The 19,923-nt window shown below is 41.2% G+C and overlaps 1 protein-coding gene across 4 annotated transcripts in view; it reads left to right on the top strand.

The window, feature by feature from the left end:
- The first annotated feature begins 317 nt into the window (after nucleotides 1-317).
- The window catches only part of LOC126072192 (zinc finger protein 883-like), a 140,009-nt gene continuing 120,403 nt past the window's right edge, over nucleotides 318-19,923 (top strand). For 2 of the 4 annotated variants that reach the window (XR_007516471.1, XM_049876996.1), the window contains exons 1-2: nucleotides 318-663; nucleotides 8,325-8,571. Coding sequence is in view for 1 of the 4 variants with exons in the window: in XM_049876996.1 (XP_049732953.1) it covers nucleotides 8,569-8,571 (3 nt within the window). In the remaining 3 variants the exon portion in view is untranslated. Of the gene's footprint in view, nucleotides 664-8,324; nucleotides 8,572-9,343; nucleotides 18,239-19,923 lie in introns of all 4 variants that reach the window. The other 2 variants (XM_049876997.1, XM_049876998.1) reach the window with 2 other exon arrangements.

The raw sequence follows: 19,923 nt of genomic DNA, 5'->3' as shown, positions 1-19,923 counted from the left end.
GTAAATTTTTTTTCAAATGTCCAAATACATATATACTTTCTCTGCTCCCCAAGGGTATCTTTGATTACTGAAATTGTGTTTCAGTTCATATACGCATTCAAGAAAACCTGGGCTTTTCTCTGCAGAAGAAATAACAACTCAGAATCAAATCAATGGCAATGGATTTGGTTTTTTTTTTTTTTTTTTGGTGGACAGAGCCCATATACAAGGGAGAGCCACTGAATCACAAGTTCCCTAACGAGAGCCCTGTATTCCCGCAGGGAACTCCTCCCCTGAGGCACTGAAAGGTCACAGAAACCGGAAGCGGAAGTGTGCGTCCTCGGGTGGGCAGGCTTGTTTGGTCGCACTCCTGTTCCGAGGTAAGGTAGTTTTTGCCTCTCTCTCCAGTTGGCCTGAGGAAATACCGGGTGACCCCCACAGGCTCCTTTCCCGGGCCTCCTCTCCCGGGGCGCTGCTCCCGCTCTTCTGGCACTGCCGGTCTTTTCGGCCTCCCAGAGCCTCGGGACTTCCTCAAGCCAAGGGGGTCGCTGCCTCTGCCGCCACCATCGCCGCTGGCTCTTTTCTCTTTGCTGTTTCCTGCGAGATCCCGGCCCACCGGGCCGCAGCTGCTTTCTGGACGGCGGGGCAGCTGGGGTGGACCTGTGTCTCCTGCTGCATTAACAGGTAAAATCGTGTGACCCCTCGCTAAGTAAAAGTGTGGTTCTCAGACCAGCATTGTCGGGATCACCCGGGTGTATGAAAAATGCAGTTACGGGCCTCATGTATGCCCAGGGCAGTCAGTCTGAGTGTAAATCCCCTGCCCCCACCTCCACCCCCACCCATCTGCCGTTCATCGTGCTCTTTTTCGTTTCTTTCCTTTTTTTAACAATCCAGATGCAGACTGTCTTCAGCGTCATCTGCCACCACTCCCGAACACACACACACACACACACACACACACACACACACACACTCACGAGTCACATTGAGCTCCTCATCAGGCCTCAATCACACCATGGCCTGTATGTATAAAAAAAAGAAAAAAAAATTTTTTTGTATACTTACCATTTATTGAGCTATTTCAGAAGAACTGGGCAATTTGCTAAGTACTTTATATACTGAAAAAAAAAAACCCAACGAAACCTCGTTGAGGTCAAGTAGATTCCGAGTCATAGTGATCCTCTAGGAGAGAATAGAACTGCCCCATAGTTTCCAAGGAGTGGCTGGTGGATTTGAACTGCTCACCTTTTGGTTAGTAGGCATAGTTCTTGACCCCTGCACCACCAGAACTCAACTTTATATACTCCTTTTATTAACAATACTGTGAGGTAGGGAATATTTGCCGCATTTTACAGAAGTTTTTTTTTTTTTTTAATAGTCTTGGAGATATTTGCCCGTGGACAATTGTCTATTAAGTGGCAGTGTCTGAACTCAAATTCAAGTCTGTTCTTACTCAAGGGGCATATTCTTGATCACAATTTCCCTGTGTAAAAATGACTTCCCTTTGATTTCTGTGCTTCTTCAAAACAGAATTTTGTTAAGTATTGCTGGTCATACAAACAGTAAGGTTGTGGTGAGGAATATATCCCACTTCCTTTTTTGGTTATAGATGTTTAAGACAAAGAAGTAAGAACTGTGAGTTGGAACTAGCATGCATACTTAGGACTATTAATTATCCCAATTTCAGGGAGAAATATTTAGCAAGAGGCATGTTTTGAGGAATCTCTTTGTAAGGCAGAAATTTTCATCATGATTGTGTGAGGAACCATACAGCCAGCCCTAGTTCTTGTGATATAAAATGTGTTACTGCGAACAAGCTTAAGTAGGCAACGAGGGAGAGCACACACCCAGTATGGGTGGTCTGTGTGGGATTGGATGCTGGGGATTGAACCACAATTTCTGCTTCCAAAGCTGCAACCTTCCAACCTTCTTAAAAGGTTGACGTTTTCTTGGAGTAAAAACCATGCATATTCCCAGTGTCAGAGCAGCGCATATCAGGTATGAGGGCAAAATGTAGGGCATGTGTAATGAAACTAACCAAAATACCTGAACAGACCCTAGAGGTCAGGCACACTCCTGTGTTGCAAAAAGTACCTCATCCTTTGTACTAATTTTACAAAGAGAGTCAAGTAGGAGTGCCTGGGTGGTGGAAAATGTTAAGATTACTAGCTTAAAGTTTGGTGGTTAGAACCTAACCAGATTTGCCTTGAAAGACAGACCTGCCAGTCTGCTACCAAAAGGTCATAGCATTGAAAACCCTATGGAGCAAATTTAAATTGTCTGAATTTAAGTGTCTCGTTTGAGAAGTCTTTGGAAACTGCAATGCCATCAGTTTAATTGTTTTTTTTTTTTTCCTTAGCATTATAATTCATGTGATCTTTTTTGTTGTTGTTACAGAAGCAGTCTTGTGTTGTTTTTATCTTTCCTTCTTCATATTAATAACAAGGCGATCCAGATCCAGTTACCTTGAGAAGCCTTTTCTTTACACACTGCTGTTTCTCAAATGTGATGTTATTTCTCTAGGTTTTACAGCCTAAAGTTGTCATTAAATCTGTGAAGCACCCACGTTCCTCCCTCTATCCCCATAGTATCTAAATGTCCCTCTTTTCACTCACACACTCAGACCAAGAAACTAAGTTTCATTCTTTCTTGTTTTAATAATGTCATTTCATGCTATCTATTCTTGTGTGTGGTAAAATACATATGACAAAACCTTTTCCTGTTTCAGCCATTTTTCCATGTGCAATTCAGTAACACTGATTACTTTCCCCACGTCGTGCGACCATCACCAGTGTCAGTTTCCAGGTTTTCCATCACCCTTAGCAGGGACTTGCTGCCTCTTAACCATTAACTCCCATTCTGCCTCCCATCGCCCCTGGTAACCATTTGGTCTCTGCCATCACCTGTGCTAGCTATTTCAGTTAAGTGCAATCATAAAATATTTGTCCTTTGTGTCTGACGTGTTTCATTCATGTTGCAGCATTTATGAGAACCGCTTTTTTTGACTGAATAATACTCCATTTTATTTATCCATTTATCTGTTGATGGACATTTGGGTTATATCCATTTTCTCAGTATTATGAATCGTGCTACAGTGAATATTGGTGTAAAAATACCTGTTTGCATCCCTGCTTTCAAATCTTTTGGGTGTATACCTATTGTTATTAATTGCCATTGAGGCTGTCGTGGACTTATAACTGTGCTATCAGATTTTCTCGGGTGTAATCTTCACAGGAGCGGATTGTCATGTCTTTCTCCAGCAGAGTTGATGGGCAAGTTCAAACTGCCAACCTTTTGATTAGCTGCCAAGGTGGAAACCTCCCACAGAAGGAAAACTCAAAGATTTTCCACTAAAACAAGTGATAGAAAAGTGGTAAGACTGTACTTTGTCAAAGACGGAAAACTTCAACACCTATGAAAACGAGGCAGTCCCATTGAGTTCAGGGTCTCACAGGATTCACTGTATTCTCTCCCATTCTTTGGGTTGTCTCTTCACGTTGATGACAAAGTCCTTTGATGCATAAGTTTTTTTTTTAATTCTTTAGATGAACGTTTACAGTTCAAGTTAATTTTTCATGCAAAAATTTATGAACATATTGTTTTCTGACATTAATTGCAATTCCTACAATGTGACAGCGCATTCCCGTTTTCCACCCTGGTTTCCCTGTGTCCAGTCAACCAGTTCGTGTCCCTTCCTGCCCTCTCATCCTGCCTCCAGACAGGAGTTGTCCATTTGGTCTCGTATATTTGATTGAGCTAAGAAACACTTCCCACATGTATTATTTTTTGTTTTCTAGTCTTGTCTGATCTTTGTCTGAGGGGTGAGCTTTGGGAATGGTTTCAGTTGTGGGTTGCAGAGCGTCTGGGGGCCATAGTTTTTGGGGTTCCTCTGGTCATTGTCAGACCATTAAGTCTGGTCTCTTTACGTGAATTTGAGTTCTGCTCCACACTTCTCTCACTCTGTTCAGGAATCTCTGTTATGTTCCCTGTCAGGGCGGTCATTGATAGTAGCCAGGCACTGCCTAGTTCTTCTGGTCTCAAGCTGATGGAGTCTCTGGTTTATGTGATCTCTTAGTCTCTTGGGCTAATGTTTTCCTTGTGTCTTTGGTTTTCTTCATTCTCCTTTGCTCCAAGTGGGACGGTACCAGTTGATGCACCTTAGATTACTGACTGCAAGCTTTTAAGACCCCAGATGCCACTCACCAAGGTGGGAATCAGAACATTTTCTTAATAAACTTTGTTATGCCGATTCTTCTAGATGTCTCCTGAAACCGCGACCCCCAGACCCCAGCCACCCTGTCCCTCAGAGTGTTTCGGTGTGTTCAGGAAACTTCTTAGCTTTTGCCTTGGTCAAGTTGTGATTCGCAAGATTTTTAACTTACCTGTTTTGTCTTTCATTGGTTGTGCTTTTGGTATCATATTTAAGAATCCAGTGTTGAATACTAATGTGTGGAGAAAAGAAATGATCTTATTTTTAAGATTGTAATAATATTGCATGTATCCAAAAGTTCAAAAATCCATAGAGTAAAAATGATCATTAAATACTACTTGTAATCTCAACATCGATAGAAAAATGTGGTGCCTTTTATTTTTTGCTTTCCTTTCCTAGAGGTAGATATTCTAAAAGTACTCCCTTTTTGGAGTGGAGTTCCTCTTGGAGACATGACTGTTAATGTAGTCACTTCATATCAAATGCAAACTTTCATTCAAAACTATTGAATTTTCCTAGTTCAGAATGTAAGAATTGTCCCTCAGATAACACTACAATATCAACTTACATTTCCTGAGGGCCTACTACATGCCAGAACTGTGCTCTTCCTTTCCTTTAGCTTGAAGCTTCAGAAGTGGGAATGGAGCCTGTTTCAGAGGTTTCAGTTTGATTCTTCGTGTCCAGGAAGACAACCTGCGTGTTGAGATATGGGCTCTTGGGTACCAATGGACTCAGAGACCAAAACCTTCCCATAGTCCACCTGGGGCGCTGAGGACTGTATGCTTGGAAATCTAGCATGTCTGAAACAGAGCTTTTAAAACTCATCTAAATAAATCAAGTTTTCCCCTGGCTTTCCCAACCAGTAAGTGACGTTAGCATCCATTCACTAGATGAGTGGAAGTAGTCCAAGGTAGCCTGTGAGAGATCTACCTTATGAAAGCAGCCTATGAACTTTCTTCTGCTTTTTCTCTTGTCACAAGAAGGTATAATCTCCACCCAGCAGCAAGAGGCATAGTTCAAAAATGTAAACCAAGTAAGCTATACATCTATTTATTTTAGAATAATTTTTTAAAATAAATCAATGTATTTATTTTAAAATAAAATTCATATATTTTATGTTGGCCAACAAGATTCTGCATGTTCAGGCTTATGTGTTGCTCTCTGACTTAAATTTGTAACACTGTCATGTTTGATAAGCTCTTGGAACATTTAAAAAAAAAAAAAACCTTTTTCAGTGGTGTCAGGATTTTCTCTGCCTTTCAGCCTTTGCATCACATATTATTATTACAGGAAAAACATTTTAGCCATAGGAATTTGCTAATTCTTATAATTCAGGTGTCATTTCAAATGTCACCTCCTTAGAGAGTGCCCCTCCTGTCTGTTCAGTTACTCCCACTCATTTCTGCTAAAATATCATTGTAGGTTTCAGAATGAGGTAAATCCAATTTAGATTGACATTAATCGTGGAAACACAAGCAGATTGGATTAAATGTTACCTTTGCTTTCATAGCTCCATTTCCCTGTATTGGAGCCCTGATGGCATAGCGGTTAAAGCACTTGGCCACTCTGAAAGGTTAGTGGTTTGAACCACCACTGCTCTGTGGGAGAAAGATGTGACGGTCTGCTTCCATAAAAATTTTTACCCTTGAAAAATCCATGGAGCAGTCCTACTCTGTCCTGTGGGGTCAGTATGAGTCCAAATCAACTCAATGGCATTGGGTTCGATTCACCCCGCTGCCACTATTTGACCAGCTTCCAACATACAAAAAGCTGTGAAGCTCCGCATTATAGTGATGAGAGTTTTCACACCCTGTGTGCTATGTTGGTTGCTTAGGTTTCTGATGAGTCCACTAGAGCTGTGATGTACACTAGGCAGATTTATTCTTTCAATTAAAATTAATTAAAATTAAAAGGAAAAGTTCAATTACTTAGTTGCACTAGGTATATGTTCAGTGTTAATAGCCACATGGGGCCAATGGCCCCCATATTGGACCATGCAGAAACAGAACATGTTTATCATCACAGAAAGTTCCATTGGATAGTGCTGCTCAAGAGTATACATGAACGTGGTAGTCTGTGTGCGTACTCAGTGATCAGTGTCGTAGGCCAGAAGGAACAGGAAAACAAATTACACAGTGCCCTGCTCATAGTTTTACAGGCTAGCATGGGAGACATTTTTAAATAAATAATGAAAACAGGGACATCTGATACCTGTAATAAAATGACCTGGTGGCACAATGGCTTAAGAGCTCAGCTACTACCCAAAAGGTCAGCAATTCAAATCCACCAGCCACTCTTTGGAAACCGTATGGGGCAGTTCTACTTTGTCCTATTGGGTCGCTATGAGTCAGGATCAGCTCGACGGCAACTGGTTTAGTTTTTTTTTTTGGTCTAAAGTCAGGTTAAACTGCTTGAAAAGGAAAATTATGTAAGTGAAGATTTAGAAAATAGTTTTATTTAGCTACGGGCATGTTCGTGTAGGGCTGATAGCATGTGGTATGGGCGAGGGTGGGAAGAGTACTTCCATTGGGAAAAATGAGTGTGTAAATCCCTGAGGCAGCAGAGAACCTAGTGTCATCCACTCCTTGATGAAAGTCAGAGGTGCTTGAAGCAGAGAAAACAAAGTGTAGGTGGGAGTTTGTGTGAGCCAGATTGGAGGGGGCAGTGACAGCAGGTTGTTCAGAACCATGCTGACTACTCTAGGCTTTTAAAGGCCAGTGGACAGCCACTGAGTGGCATTAAGCAGTTCCTGTGCTGCAAATAGATTTTGGAAGTGACAGCCATGATTACATGACGTCCGTCAGACAGGACAGGAGCTTGTTACAAATGAATTAAGGATGACTGAGGAGGCCTAGACATGGAGATTGGTTGTGGATCAGGAAGATAGTGCAGTGATATACTGTAGATATAGGATGGTTTAGAATGCTCAGTTGTTGGGTTACAGGCTGTAGATTAGTGAATGCTTCTCATACTTGAATATCAGGGTAGATAATCTGGTAATTTTGTTAAAACGCAAATTTTGATTCAGAAATTCTGGAGTGGGGCTTGAGATTCTACATACTGAACCAGTTCCTAGTTTACACTGGAAATAATAAGAAATAAGGGTATGGATGAAAATTAGAGAGTGCTATCAGACAAAATAACAAAAGAAAAACAAAAAGAACAAACCCATTGCCATCAACTCAGTTCTGACTTATGGCAACCCTATAGGACAGAATAGAACTGCCCCATAGGGTTTCCAAGGAGCAGCTGGTGGATTTGGACTGCCAACCTTTTGGTTAGCAGTGAAGCTCTTAACCACTGCACCACCAGGACACCAACAAAAGAAAGGATAATGCTTAAAGGGCAGACACTGGTGTAAAGATCATGTGAGAGAGAACATTTACACTGAGACCAAGAAATGAAAGAATAGAAGTCAGCTTGAGGGAAACGGCTCCTTAGAGAGAATTTAATGATTTTCTGATTTATCTGCTGATCGATTTATTACAAGGTTGAAAGACGAAGTGTTCAGGAATATTCCCAGATTTCTCAAAAGCATAGGGACTGGTGGTGTCATGGTTTGAATAGGAAAGGGGAAAAAAACTCAGAGAAAAAAGAAATGTTAATTACAAAAGCAACAGGAAAAATTGCGATCACGTATTATAATGCTACAAATGAAATTTTAAAAGCAAAATAGAAGTGTTTTAACTGCACATAATTAAAAATGAATGAACCATGATCAGTTCATTGACAAAACTTGAAAAATATGTTCTTCCTGAAAATTCACCCACGTTAATATCCAGTAACAGTGCATGTATGAATCTATAAGGGACAAAGTTACATAGGTGAACCCAGAACTTCAACATTGGACCCCTGACTCCCTAGGGAAAATTAGGTTCAACCTTTTCATCCTGGCCAGGCTTCTTATGCTCTGGGATGAATAAAATCCTCCCATATGTGATCTTGTTGCCAGAAAGAAGATCCGATGGAGCTGCATGAAAAGTGCAGGTGTGTGCTGTGGAGGCTGGAGCCTGTTCTGCCTTGAGTGCAAATGCCCCCAGGGTAGAGCATTGCCTAAGCCTGGGAGGAAGCCAAAAACCCGTCACTCCCTGCTTACTCAACACTGTTTTTTCTCCCCATCCTTCTTCCATTTCAGGTATCAAGTGTGGTACAGGGAGAACTAGTCCAGTTCAGGCAACTGGGGACCTAGGACGACTGTCTTGCACATCTGTAAATCACAAGTACAATTTCAATTGCCCTGTCTAGTGTGTGGACCAGACATTTTTCATCTGCCTCCAAACTGCCCAGTGTTCTGCTTCCACTCTCATGCCTCTTATTGAAGTGGGTCCTTGGGCTTAGAGACGACGTTCTCTCAGATTTGCAGAACCTAGAGCAAGGAAATGGTGAGTTCTGTGGAAAACTGGGTTAGTCGTACTGTAAGTGGGTGAGACTTGTTATGATTGTTGGGGGACCAGCTGTGTGTTTTGAGAATGTGGTTTCTCAATGAAGAAAATAGGTGGCAGAGGAGGCCAAGGGACTGAGCCCCATGACCCATCCTAATGCCCTGCTCCACTGTCACTGGGCCCTTCCTCTATACATACGTGGGTTTTCAAGATTGGAATGCCTGGAATCACCTTCCTTATGCGACTCTCAGAGTTGGCACCATGGGGTGTTAACATCCCCGCCTAGGGCCTTGGTGCTTTGTACAATGACAGAGCCTGAAGATGGAGCAGCTCCAGCCCTCCATAGCCATTCTTGTCCCATCTCTCTTAACAGTTTTCTTGACTTCCCCCAGGCACTGGAGAATGTTCTGCGTAGTTCTAAAACTACAGCTCTGCCTGTGACACTGTGTTATGGGTTAGTAAAGGGGGAAGACAGTTTGTGAGTGAAGACCCTGACTGTTTATGGGGTCCTGGGTGGTGGTAGTACCTTGCTAATGTCACCGTGGGTGTGAACCTCAGGCAAGTGAATCCATCTGGAGCCTGTGTGGAATCTCCAGATCCTTTCTTCCTTCACAAACCGCCCCCTCCCCGCCCCGACCCAGAGGGGAATGCTTTTGCTTTGAGGCTTGCAGGTGTGTGGAAAGCATGAATCCCTAATCTAGATCTTTGGCTTCCCACCTATGCCTAGAGCTGGTGTTTAATCCCTATAATTTTTTTTTACTGTTCTCCATAGTCTTTGTTAACTATGCAAAGACATTCAACTGTGCGAATCATAAGAAATCATGGCTATCATTGCAAAGAGTGGGAATTCCAGAACATTTAATTGTGCTTATGAGGAACCTGTACATAGATCAAGAGGCAGTTGTTCGAACAAAACAAGGGGATACCATGTGGTTTAAAGTCAAGAACAGTGTGCATCAGGATTGTATCCTTTCACCATGCTTATGCAATCTGTATGCTGAGAAAATAATCTGAGAAGCTGTACTATATGAAGAAGACCGCAGCATTAGGATTAGAGAAAGACTGATTAACAACCTTCGTTGTGCAGATGATACAACCTTGCTTGCTGAAAGTGAAGAGGACTTGAAGCCCTTACTAATGAAGATCAAAGACCACAGCCTTTAGAATGAATTACATCTCGACATAAAACAGAAATCCTCAGAACTGGACCAGTAATCAACCTTGTGATAAATGGAGAAAAGATTGAAGTTGCCAAGGATTTCATTTTGCTCAGATCCACTATCAATACCCATGGAAGCAGCAGTCAAGAAATCAAAAGACGCGTTGCATTGGGCAAATTTGCTGCAAAAGACCTCTTTAAAGTGTTGAAAAACAGTGATGTCACCTTGGAGATTGTGGTGCCCATGACCCAAGCCATGGTGTTTTCAGTCGCCTCATGTGCATGTGAAAGCTGGGCAATGAATAAGGAAGACCGAAGAAGAATTGACACCTTTGAGTTGTGGTGTTGACGAAGAACACTGAACATACCTTGGACTGCCGAAAGAACGAATGACTCTGTCTTGGAAGAAGTGCTACCAGAATGCTCCTTAGAAGCAAGGATGGCAAGAGTACGTCTCACATACATTGGTCATGTTTTCAGGAGGGATCACTCCCTGGAGAAGGACATCATACTTTGTAAAGTAGAGCGTCAGTGAAAAAGAGGAAGACCCTCAATGAAATAGATTGACACAGTGGCTGCAACAGTGGGCATAAGCGTAACAGCGATTGTGAGGATGGCATAGGACCGGACAGTATCATACACAGGGTTGCTATGAGTCAGAATTGACTTGATGGCAGCTAAGAATAACAACATAGTCTTGAATTAGAGTCTAAAATTAAAGTGTTCATTTTTGCTGGAGAAACTGAACATATGAGATATGTGTATTTAAGTACTTGGATTTACAGTTTCCCTGGAAGAAAACTTCTAGATCATTTGGTGTGTTTCTTCTGATAATTTCTCAGTTTAACGGATATAAACTTCTCAAACACAGAGGAGCCTATTCTAACTGATATAAAAGTTACTCTAAAGTTTATTTAAATCTTCAGATGGTTCTTATAGACTCTTACTGTATTTAATACATTATGCCGGAACCTCTAATGTGTTACACATCTTAGCCATTTTAGAAACCTTTTCCTAACTGAGATGAAATTGATGTACAGACTCTGATATCCCTGGTTACCTTTTTTAGAAAGAGAGTTCTTAATTTATACTTTTGTGATTTTCACAAGTGTATTTGACCATTTAACAACAGCTGGGTCCTAAATGATTAAATTTTAAATGATTTTATTATTACAAATGTGAATTCCAAGTAAAAACACTTACTATCTCATTTGACATATCATGTTTAAAAGTACAGTCTAGTTTACTGAAATTATGTTTTCCAAATAGGTAATACATACCTTTGAAATTTGAAACTCAGTATGAACTTTAAAAGTATACTTTCTGAAGCCTTGTTCCTACTCTTGCCCTCACTCAGCCCATCCCTCTTCCCGCAAAAAAACAAAACCAAACCCATTGCAGTCGAGTTGATTCTGCCTCAGAGCGACCCTAAAGGACAGAGTAGAACTGCCCCATAGAGTTCCCAAAGAGTGCCTGGTAGGTTTCAGCTGCTGACCTTCTGGCTTAACCACCGGGATTTGCTCCCTCTTCCCCCAGCTTCCTTTAAATAACCAGCTTTATTCCTGCCTGAAGCATCTTGCCAGTGTTTATGTGTAAGTGGCAAATAGAATTTATTTCCCTTAGTTTGTTATACAAAAGATAGCATGGGAGTGAGTGGCCATCTAAGATGCATCAATTGGTCCCAACTCACCTGGAGCAAAGGAGAATGAAGAACGCTGTCTTAGTTATCTAGTGTTGCTATAACAGAAATACAACAAGTAGATGGCTTTAACAAAGAGAAATTTATTTCCTCACAGTCTAGTAGGCTAGAAGTCCAAATTTAGGGCATCAGCTCCAGGGGAAAGCTTTCTTTCTCTGTCGACTCTGGAGAAAGATCTTTCTTGTCCGTCTTCCCCTGGACTAGGAGCTTCTCTGTGCAGGAAACCTGGGTCCAAAGGACACACTCTGCTCCTGGAGCTGCTTTTTTGGTGGTATGAGGTCCCCAACTCTCTGCTTGCTTCCCTGTAAGATAAAAGGTGGTACAGGCCACACCCCAGGGAAACTCCATTGGATCAGGAAGGGTGTTACAATTGCACCCTAATCTACAATCACAGAATGGAGAACAACCACACAATACTGGTAATTATGGCCCAGCCAAATTGATAAACACATTTTTGGGGGAACATAATTCAATCCATGACAAGCACCAAAGACACAAGGAAAATTTTAGCCCAAGAGACAGAAAAGGCCGCATAATCCAGAGACTCCATCAGTCTGAGACCAGAAGAACTAGATCATGCCTGGCTACCACCAGTGACCGCCCTGACAGGGAACACATCAGGAGAAAAGTGGGATGCAGAACTCAATTTCTGGTAAAACGACCAGACTTAATGGTCTGACTGAGACTGGAGGGACCCTGGAAGACATGGCTCCTGGACTCTCTGTTAGCCTAGAACTGAAACCATTCCCGAAGCCAACTCTTCAGACAAAGATTAAATTGGGCTATAAGACATAAAATGATACTGGTGAAGAAGTGCTTCTTAGCTCAAGTAGATTAATGAGAGGAGAAGGCAGAAAGACAAGAGCTGGTTGAGTGGACACAGGAAATTCAGGGTGGAAAGGAAGAGTGGGTTGTCCCATTATAGGGAGAGCAACTAGGGTCACATAAAAATGTGTGTATAAATTTTTATATGAGAAACTAACTTGAACTATAAACTTTCATGTAAAGCACAATAAAAAAAATAGTAAAGAAAAAAAGATAGCATGGGATTTACACTTTTTTAAAATCGTGTTTTAGGTGAAAGTTTGCAGCTGAAGTCGATTTCTCATATACAGACTTACATGCATATTGTTATTGTGACATTAGATGCAATCCTCACCATGTGACCACACTTTCCCCCTTTCCACCCAGGGTTTCCTTGTGTTTATTCAGTCATATGCTGTCCCTTCCTGCCTTGTCATACTGCCTCTGGACAGGAGCCACCCATTTGGTCTTGTGTGTATCGTTTGAACTAAGCAACACACGCTTCACGAGTATTATTTTATGTTTTATAGTCCAGTCTAATCTTTGTCTGAAGAGTGGGCTTTGGAAATGGTTTTAATTCTGGGTTAAGGGAGCATCTGGGGCCATGGTTTTGAGGATTCCTCCAGTTTCGGACCATTAAGTTTGGTCTTTTTAGGTGAATTTGAGCTCTGCCCTGCACTTTTCTCCTGCTCTGTCAGGGACTCTGTTGTGTTCCCTGTCAGGGCAGTCGTTGATGGCAGCCGGGCACTATCTAGCTCTTCTGGTCTCAGGCTGAGTCTCTGGTTTATGCAACCCTTTTGTCTCTTGGGCTAATATCTTCCTATGTCCTTGGTGTTCTTCATTCTCGTTTCCTCCAAGTGGGGTGGAACCAATTGATGCTTCTTAGATGACTGCTTGCAAGCTTTTAAGACCCCAGACGCTACTCACCAAAGTGAGATGCAGAACAATTTAATACATTTTGTTATGCCAACTGACCTAGATGTCCCCTGAAACCATGGTCCCGAGACCCCAGCCCCAGCTACTCTGTCCCTCAAAGTGTTTGGTTGTGTTCAGGAAACTTCTTAGCTTTTGCTTTTAGTCTAGTTGTGCAGACTTGCCCTGTATTGTGTATTGTTCTTCCCTTCACCTAAAATAATTCTTCTACTATCAGTGGGTTATCTATTTAAGTGAATTCCCTTCTCCCTTCCTCCCTCCCCTCGTAACCATCAAAGAATGTTTTCTTCTGTGTTTAAACTTTTTCTTGAGTTCTTATAATAGTGGTCTCATACAATACTTGTCCTTTTGCAACTGACTAATTTCACTCAGCATAATGCCCCCCAGATTCATCCATGTTGTGAGATGTTTCGAGGATTTGTCTTTGTTCTTTATCGTTGTGTAGTATTCCGTTGTATGTGTGTACCATAATTTATCCATTCATCTGTTGATGGGCACCTAGTTTATTTCCTACTTTTTGCTGTCATGTACAGTGTTGTAGTGAATAGGGGTGTGTATGTATCTATTTGTGTGACAGCTGTTATTTCTCTGGGATCTATTCCAAGGAATGGGATTGCTGGATAGTATGAAACTTCTATTTCCAGCTTTTTAAGGAAGCACCAAATCCATTTCCAAAGTGGTTGTACCACTTTACATTCCCACCAGCAGTGCTTAAATATTTCAGTTTCTGCACCACCTCTCCAACGTTAATTATTTTGTGTTTTTTGGATTAATGCCACCCTTGTTGGGGTGAGATGGTATGTCATTGTAGTTTTGATTTGCATTTCTCTAATGGCTAATGATCACGAGTTGGCATTTTGTTTTTTCCCTAAAGTCACGAGACTGGTTTGGGTGCGATACCATCCGTTTCTGGCTTAGGGGGTGTGGCAGTTGTTTAATACTGCTGGACTGATACCAGAGCAGAACAGGAAGGTAGATGTGTGATGGGAAATGAGGCACTTTTCAGCTGTGAAAGTCCCAGAGAGGGAGGGTTTATTTTGATCCTGCACGGTAGGTTAGGTTAAAGTCTTGAACTTAACTTCAGCCGATCCAACGCCACTTCCTCCTGGATCTGGAGGCTTGTATAAACTCTCCGCTGCCCAGCCTCTCCCAGTGTGGTAAAATGTGTCCCGATGGCTACTGCTTGCTTCAACGCACATGCGCCAGCTGATCCAGCCTGCAGGGTGCTGGCTACCTCAGGTCTGGCACTTCTTCACTGCTTCTAAACTGTCTCTCCCTTCTTCTGCTGCTCATTTCGACTCCTCAACTTTGTGTTTGTTGTTCAGGGCTCCTAGATCGTCATGTTTAATTGATTTACTTGTTTTTTCGGGTCTTTGTCGTAAGAGGGACCACAGGAAGCGTCTGACTATTCCGCTGTCTTGGCCCCACTTATTTTTAATGAACAGATTATTCTGGCAATCTTTTCGTAACAGTACACAGAGAACTAAAATCTAACTTCATATAAAACTCCAGAATACTACGTATGATTGACCTATGTTGTTTTGTTGTTGTTTTTAACTGTATGGCCATGAATGGACACACTTGGATTGTACCCCTTATTTTGCATTAACAACACTTGTTCTATGAATATAAATTTCTAAGATCCTGATATCAATAGTTTAGGTATAAAAGCCCTTCTCAACTATTGTTAGGTGCTGTCAAGTTGTTTCTGACTCAGAGTGACACTGTGTACAACAGAACAAAACACTGCCTGATCCTGTGCATTCCTCACTGTGGTGGCTGTGTTTGAGCCCATTGTTGCAGCCACTCGTTGAGGGTCTTCCTCTCTTTCCCTGGCCCTCTGCCTTACTAAGCATGATGTCCTTCTCCAGGGACTGGTACCTCCTAATTACATGTCTAAAATACACGGGACAGTCTCATCATTCTCGCTTCCAGGGAGCACTCTGGGTGTACTTCTTCCAAGAGAGACTTGTTCATTCTTCTGACAATCCACGGTATATTCAGTATTCTTCACCACCAGTGTAATTTAAAGCCATCCATTTTTCGGTCTTCTTTATTCACTGTACAGCTTTCACATGCATATGAGGCCACTGAAAACACCACGGCTTGGATCAGGTGCACCTTAGTCATTAAGGTGACATCTTTGATTTTTAACACTTCAAAGAGGTCTTTTGCAGCAGATTTGCCCAGCGCAATATGGTGTTTGATTTCCTGACTACTACTTTCATGGGCATTGATTGTGGATCCAGTTAAAATGAAATCCTTGACAACTCTATCTTTTCTCCATTTATCATGATGTTGCTTATTGGTCCAGTTGTCAGGATATTAGTTTTCTTTATGGTGATGTGTAATCCATACTGAAGACTGTGGTCTTTGATCTTCAATAAGTGCTTCAAGCCTTCTTCACTTTCAGCAAGCAAGATTGTGTCATCTGCATATCACACAGGTGGCTAATGAGTCTTTCTCCAATCCTGATGCCGTGTTCTTCTTCATACAGTCCAGCTTCTCGGATTATGTGCTCAACATACAGAGTGAATAAGTATGGTGAGAGGATACAACTCTGACACATACCTTTCTGATTTTAAACCACACAGTAACCCCTTATTCTGTTGGAATGACTGCCTATTGGTTTAAGTACAGGTTCCTCATGAACACAATTAAGTGTTCTGAAATTCCAATTCTTTGCAATGTTGTCCGTAATTTGTTATGATCCTCACAGTTGAATGCCTTTGCATGGCCAATAAAACACAGGTAAACATCTTTCTGGTATTCTTTGCTTTCAGCCGGGATCCATCTGACATTAGCAATGATGTCCCTGGTTTCCCATCCTCTTCTGAATCTGGCTGGAATTTCTGGCAGTGCACTGTCACTGTACTGTTGCAACTGCTTTTGAATGATCTTCAGCAAAATTTTACTTGTGTGTGATCGCAGTGATATTGTTTGATAATTTCCACATTCTGTTGAATCGCCTTTCTTGGGAATAGGCATAAATATGGATCTCTTCTAGTCAGCTGTCCAAATAGCTGTCTTCCAGATTTCTTGGCATAGACAAGTGAGCGCTTCTAGCCCTGCATCTGTGTGCTGAAACATCTCAGCTGGTACTCCATCAGTTCCTAGAGCCTTGTTTTTCACCAGTGTCTTCAGTGCAGCCTGGACTTCTTCCTTTGGTATCATCAGTTCCTGATCATGCGCTGCTTCCTTAAATGATAGAACATTTACCAATTCGTTTCAGTACAGTGACTGTCTCTTCCTTCCATCTTCTTTGATGCTTCCTGCTTCATTTAGTATTTTGCCCATAGAATCCTCTACTGTTGCAACTCAAGTCTTTAATTTTTTCTTCAGTTCTTTCAGCTTGAGAAATACCAAGCATGTTCTTCACTTTTGGATTTCTAACTCCAGGTTTCTGCATGCCTTTATAAATACTTCACTTTGTTTTCTTGAGCTGCCCTTTGAAATCTTCTGTTCACCTCTTTTACTTCATCATTTCTTATATTCGCTGTAGCTACTTGATGTTCAAGCACAAGTTTCAGAGTCTCTTCTGACATCCATTTTGGTCTTTTCTGTCTTTCTTGTCATTTTGATGATCTCTTGGCTTTCTTCATGTATGATGTCTTTCCCCAACTTAATCTGGTCTTCGGTCATTAGTGTTCAGTGCATCAAATCTGTTCTTGAGATGGTCTCTAAATTGAGGTGGGATATGTTCAGGGTTGTGCTTGGGCTCTCGTGGACTTGTTCTAAGCTTCTTCATCTTCAACTTGAACTTGCATATATGCAATTGATGGTCTGTTCTAGAATCAGCCCCGGCCTTGTTCTGACTGGTATTGAGCCTTTCAATTGTCTTTTTCCACAGATGTAGTCGATTTGATTCTTGTGTATTCCATTTGGCAAGGTCCACGTGTATAGTTGCTGTTTATGTTGTTGAAAAAAGTTGTTTGCAACGAAGAAGTCCTTGGTCCTGCAAAATTCTGTCATGTGATCTCCCCCATCATTTGTCACAAAGGCCAAGTTTTCCAACTACTGATCCTTGTTCTTTGTTTCCAGTGTTTGCATTCCAATCACCAGTAATTATCAGTGCATTCTCATTGCATGTTTGATCAGTTTCAGATTGCAGAAGTTGGTAAAAACCTTCAATTTCTTTACACTTTGGCCTTAGTGGTTGATGTGTTAATTTGAATAATAGTCGTATTAACTGATCTTTGTAGGCATATGGGTATTGTTGTTAGGTGCCATCGTGTCAGTTCTGACTCATAGCGACCCTATGCACAAAAGAATGAAACACTGGCCAGTCCTGTGCCATCCTTACAATGGTTGTTGTGCTTGAGCTCATTGTTGCAGCCACTGTGTCAATCCACCTCATTGAGGGTCTTCCCCTTTTCAGCTGACCCTTGGTTTGCCAAGCATGATGGGTATTATTGTCTCATTAATAGCATTGTACTTCAGGATAGATCTTGAAATGTTCTTTTTGACGATGAGTGCAACACCATTCCTCTTCAATTTGTCGTTCCTGGCATAGTAGACCATGTGTTTGTCTTATTCAAAATGGCCAATTCCAGTCCATTTTAGCTCACTAATGCCTAGGATAGAATATTGATGTTTATGCCTTCTGCTTTGTTTCGATGATTTTCTGTTTTCCTAAGTTCATACTTCATACATTCTACGTTCCAATTACTAATGAATGTTTGCAGCTGTTTCTTCTCATTTTCTGTTGCGCCGTATCAGCAAATGACATTCCCAAAGCTTGACTCCATCCACGTCATTAAGATCAACTCTACTTTGATGAGGTAGCAGTTTCCCAGTTGTATTTTGAGTGCCTTCCCACCTGGGGGCTCATCTTTCAGCACTATATCAGACAGTGTTCTGCTGCTCTTCGTAAGGTTTTCACTGCCTAATTTTTTTCAGAAGCAGACCTCCAGATCCTTCTTCCTGGTCTCTCTTAGTCTGGAAGCTCAGCATAAACCTCTCTGCCATGGTGACCCTGCTGGTGTTTGAATATTGATGGCATAGTTTCCAGCATCGCTACCACACACAGGCCCCCACATTACGACAAACTGACAGATGTGTGGGGGAATTAGGTAACTTTTTTTTTGTTAAATAAGCTAGTTGTAGTAGCGATTGTGAATCATAGTTACACCAAGTGTTTCAGAGTAGAACTGTGCTGTCTACAGTTTTCAGCGGCTGATTTTTTGGGAAGTATCACCAGACCTTCATAGGTGTCTGTGGGTGGACTCAAACCACAAACCTTTCAGTTAGTAACCCTTTGCGCTGCTCAGTGACTCCATTTAGTTGACACTGTCCCACATTTGGAAGTGTATATGCTTTCTGTCACTGCCTTGCATTACTTGATATGTCACAAATCAACTTTATATAGATTGGTGGGCCTTTTCAAGGGCAATTCCCCCCTCCCATTGGTGAATTTGTTTATTCCTATGGAGATACTACAATGTCTAATATATTATAGATTTATTTACAATACGAATATATAAAAGTATGATTATATGGCATGTTTGGACAAGCTTTTTCCTTAGAACATGTTGACACTTCGTGGGGATTTGCACTTCATTTTTAATGTATTACCTTTTTTTTTTTTTTTTTGTGAAGTCTAAAAAATAATTAAATTGCATGGAGTTTTATAGATGTGAGTTGGAAATAACTATGTGGGGAGAACAGTTTCTAGAAGGCATGCTGTATCATTTCATTTATTTCAGCCTATTTGGGTGTCATTTAATAATGTTTTATAATTTTTTCATTAGATCTTTACATTCCTCTTAGGTACTTTTTATTTTTATTAAAATACATGCTTTCTTTTAAAAGTTGATTTCTCATCTGCTTATAGAACTGAAATATTTAAAATAAACCTTTCTTTGATTTTGTATTGTGATCCGACTTGCTAAAATGTCTCGGTCTTATTATCACATGGAGTTATTTCCATATAAGAAAATTATTCTGTAAAATAAAATGTGGTTGTGCTCCTCTCCCTTCCCCCATTTAGCATTCTTATTTCTTTACATTTCTTTGCTTCTTGTTCTTTTTTGGCATTTACCAGCTACAACCTTTAGGATAATGTTGAGTCAGAATGGAATAATTGTTATCAGTGAGAAACTTTTCAGTATGTATGTACTTCGATGGCACTGGGTTTTTTGGTTGATGTACTTTGGAGTACAGGCATCCCTCATTTTATTGTGCTTTGCTTTATTGTGCTTCGTAGATGGTGTTTTTTACAAATTGAAGGTTTGTGGCAACCCTGTGTTGAGCAACTCTGGTGGTGTCATTTTTCCAAAGGAATGTGCTCACTTCAAGTCTCTGTGTCATGTTTTGGTAATTTTCACAGTATTCCAAACTTTTTCATTATTAGTATATCTGTTATGGTGATCTTTGATCAGTCATCTTTGATGTTACTATTGTAATTGTTTTGGGGCACCATGAACTGCTCCCATAGATGATGGCAAACTTCATCGATAGATGTAGTTTGTGTCCTGACTGCTCCACCAACTAGCTGTTCCCCAGTCTCTTTCCCCCTCCTTGGGCCTCCATATTCCCTGAGACACGACAGTATTGAAATTAGGCCAATTAAAAACCCTACAGTGGCCTCTATGTGTTCAAGTGAAAGGAAGAATTACACACTTCTCACTTTAAATCAAAAGCTAGAAATGATTCAGCTTAGTGAGGAAGGCACGTTGAAAGCCAAGACAGGCCAAAAGGTAGGCCTTTTGGCCAAGCAGCCAAGTTGTGAATGCAAAGGAAAGTATCTTGAAGGAAT

Source organism: Elephas maximus, chromosome 3, assembly GCF_024166365.1.
Source record: "Elephas maximus indicus isolate mEleMax1 chromosome 3, mEleMax1 primary haplotype, whole genome shotgun sequence".
In the NCBI taxonomy this organism is placed as follows: Eukaryota; Metazoa; Chordata; class Mammalia; order Proboscidea; family Elephantidae; genus Elephas; species Elephas maximus.
This window is presented reverse-complemented; position numbering and strand designations above follow the sequence as displayed.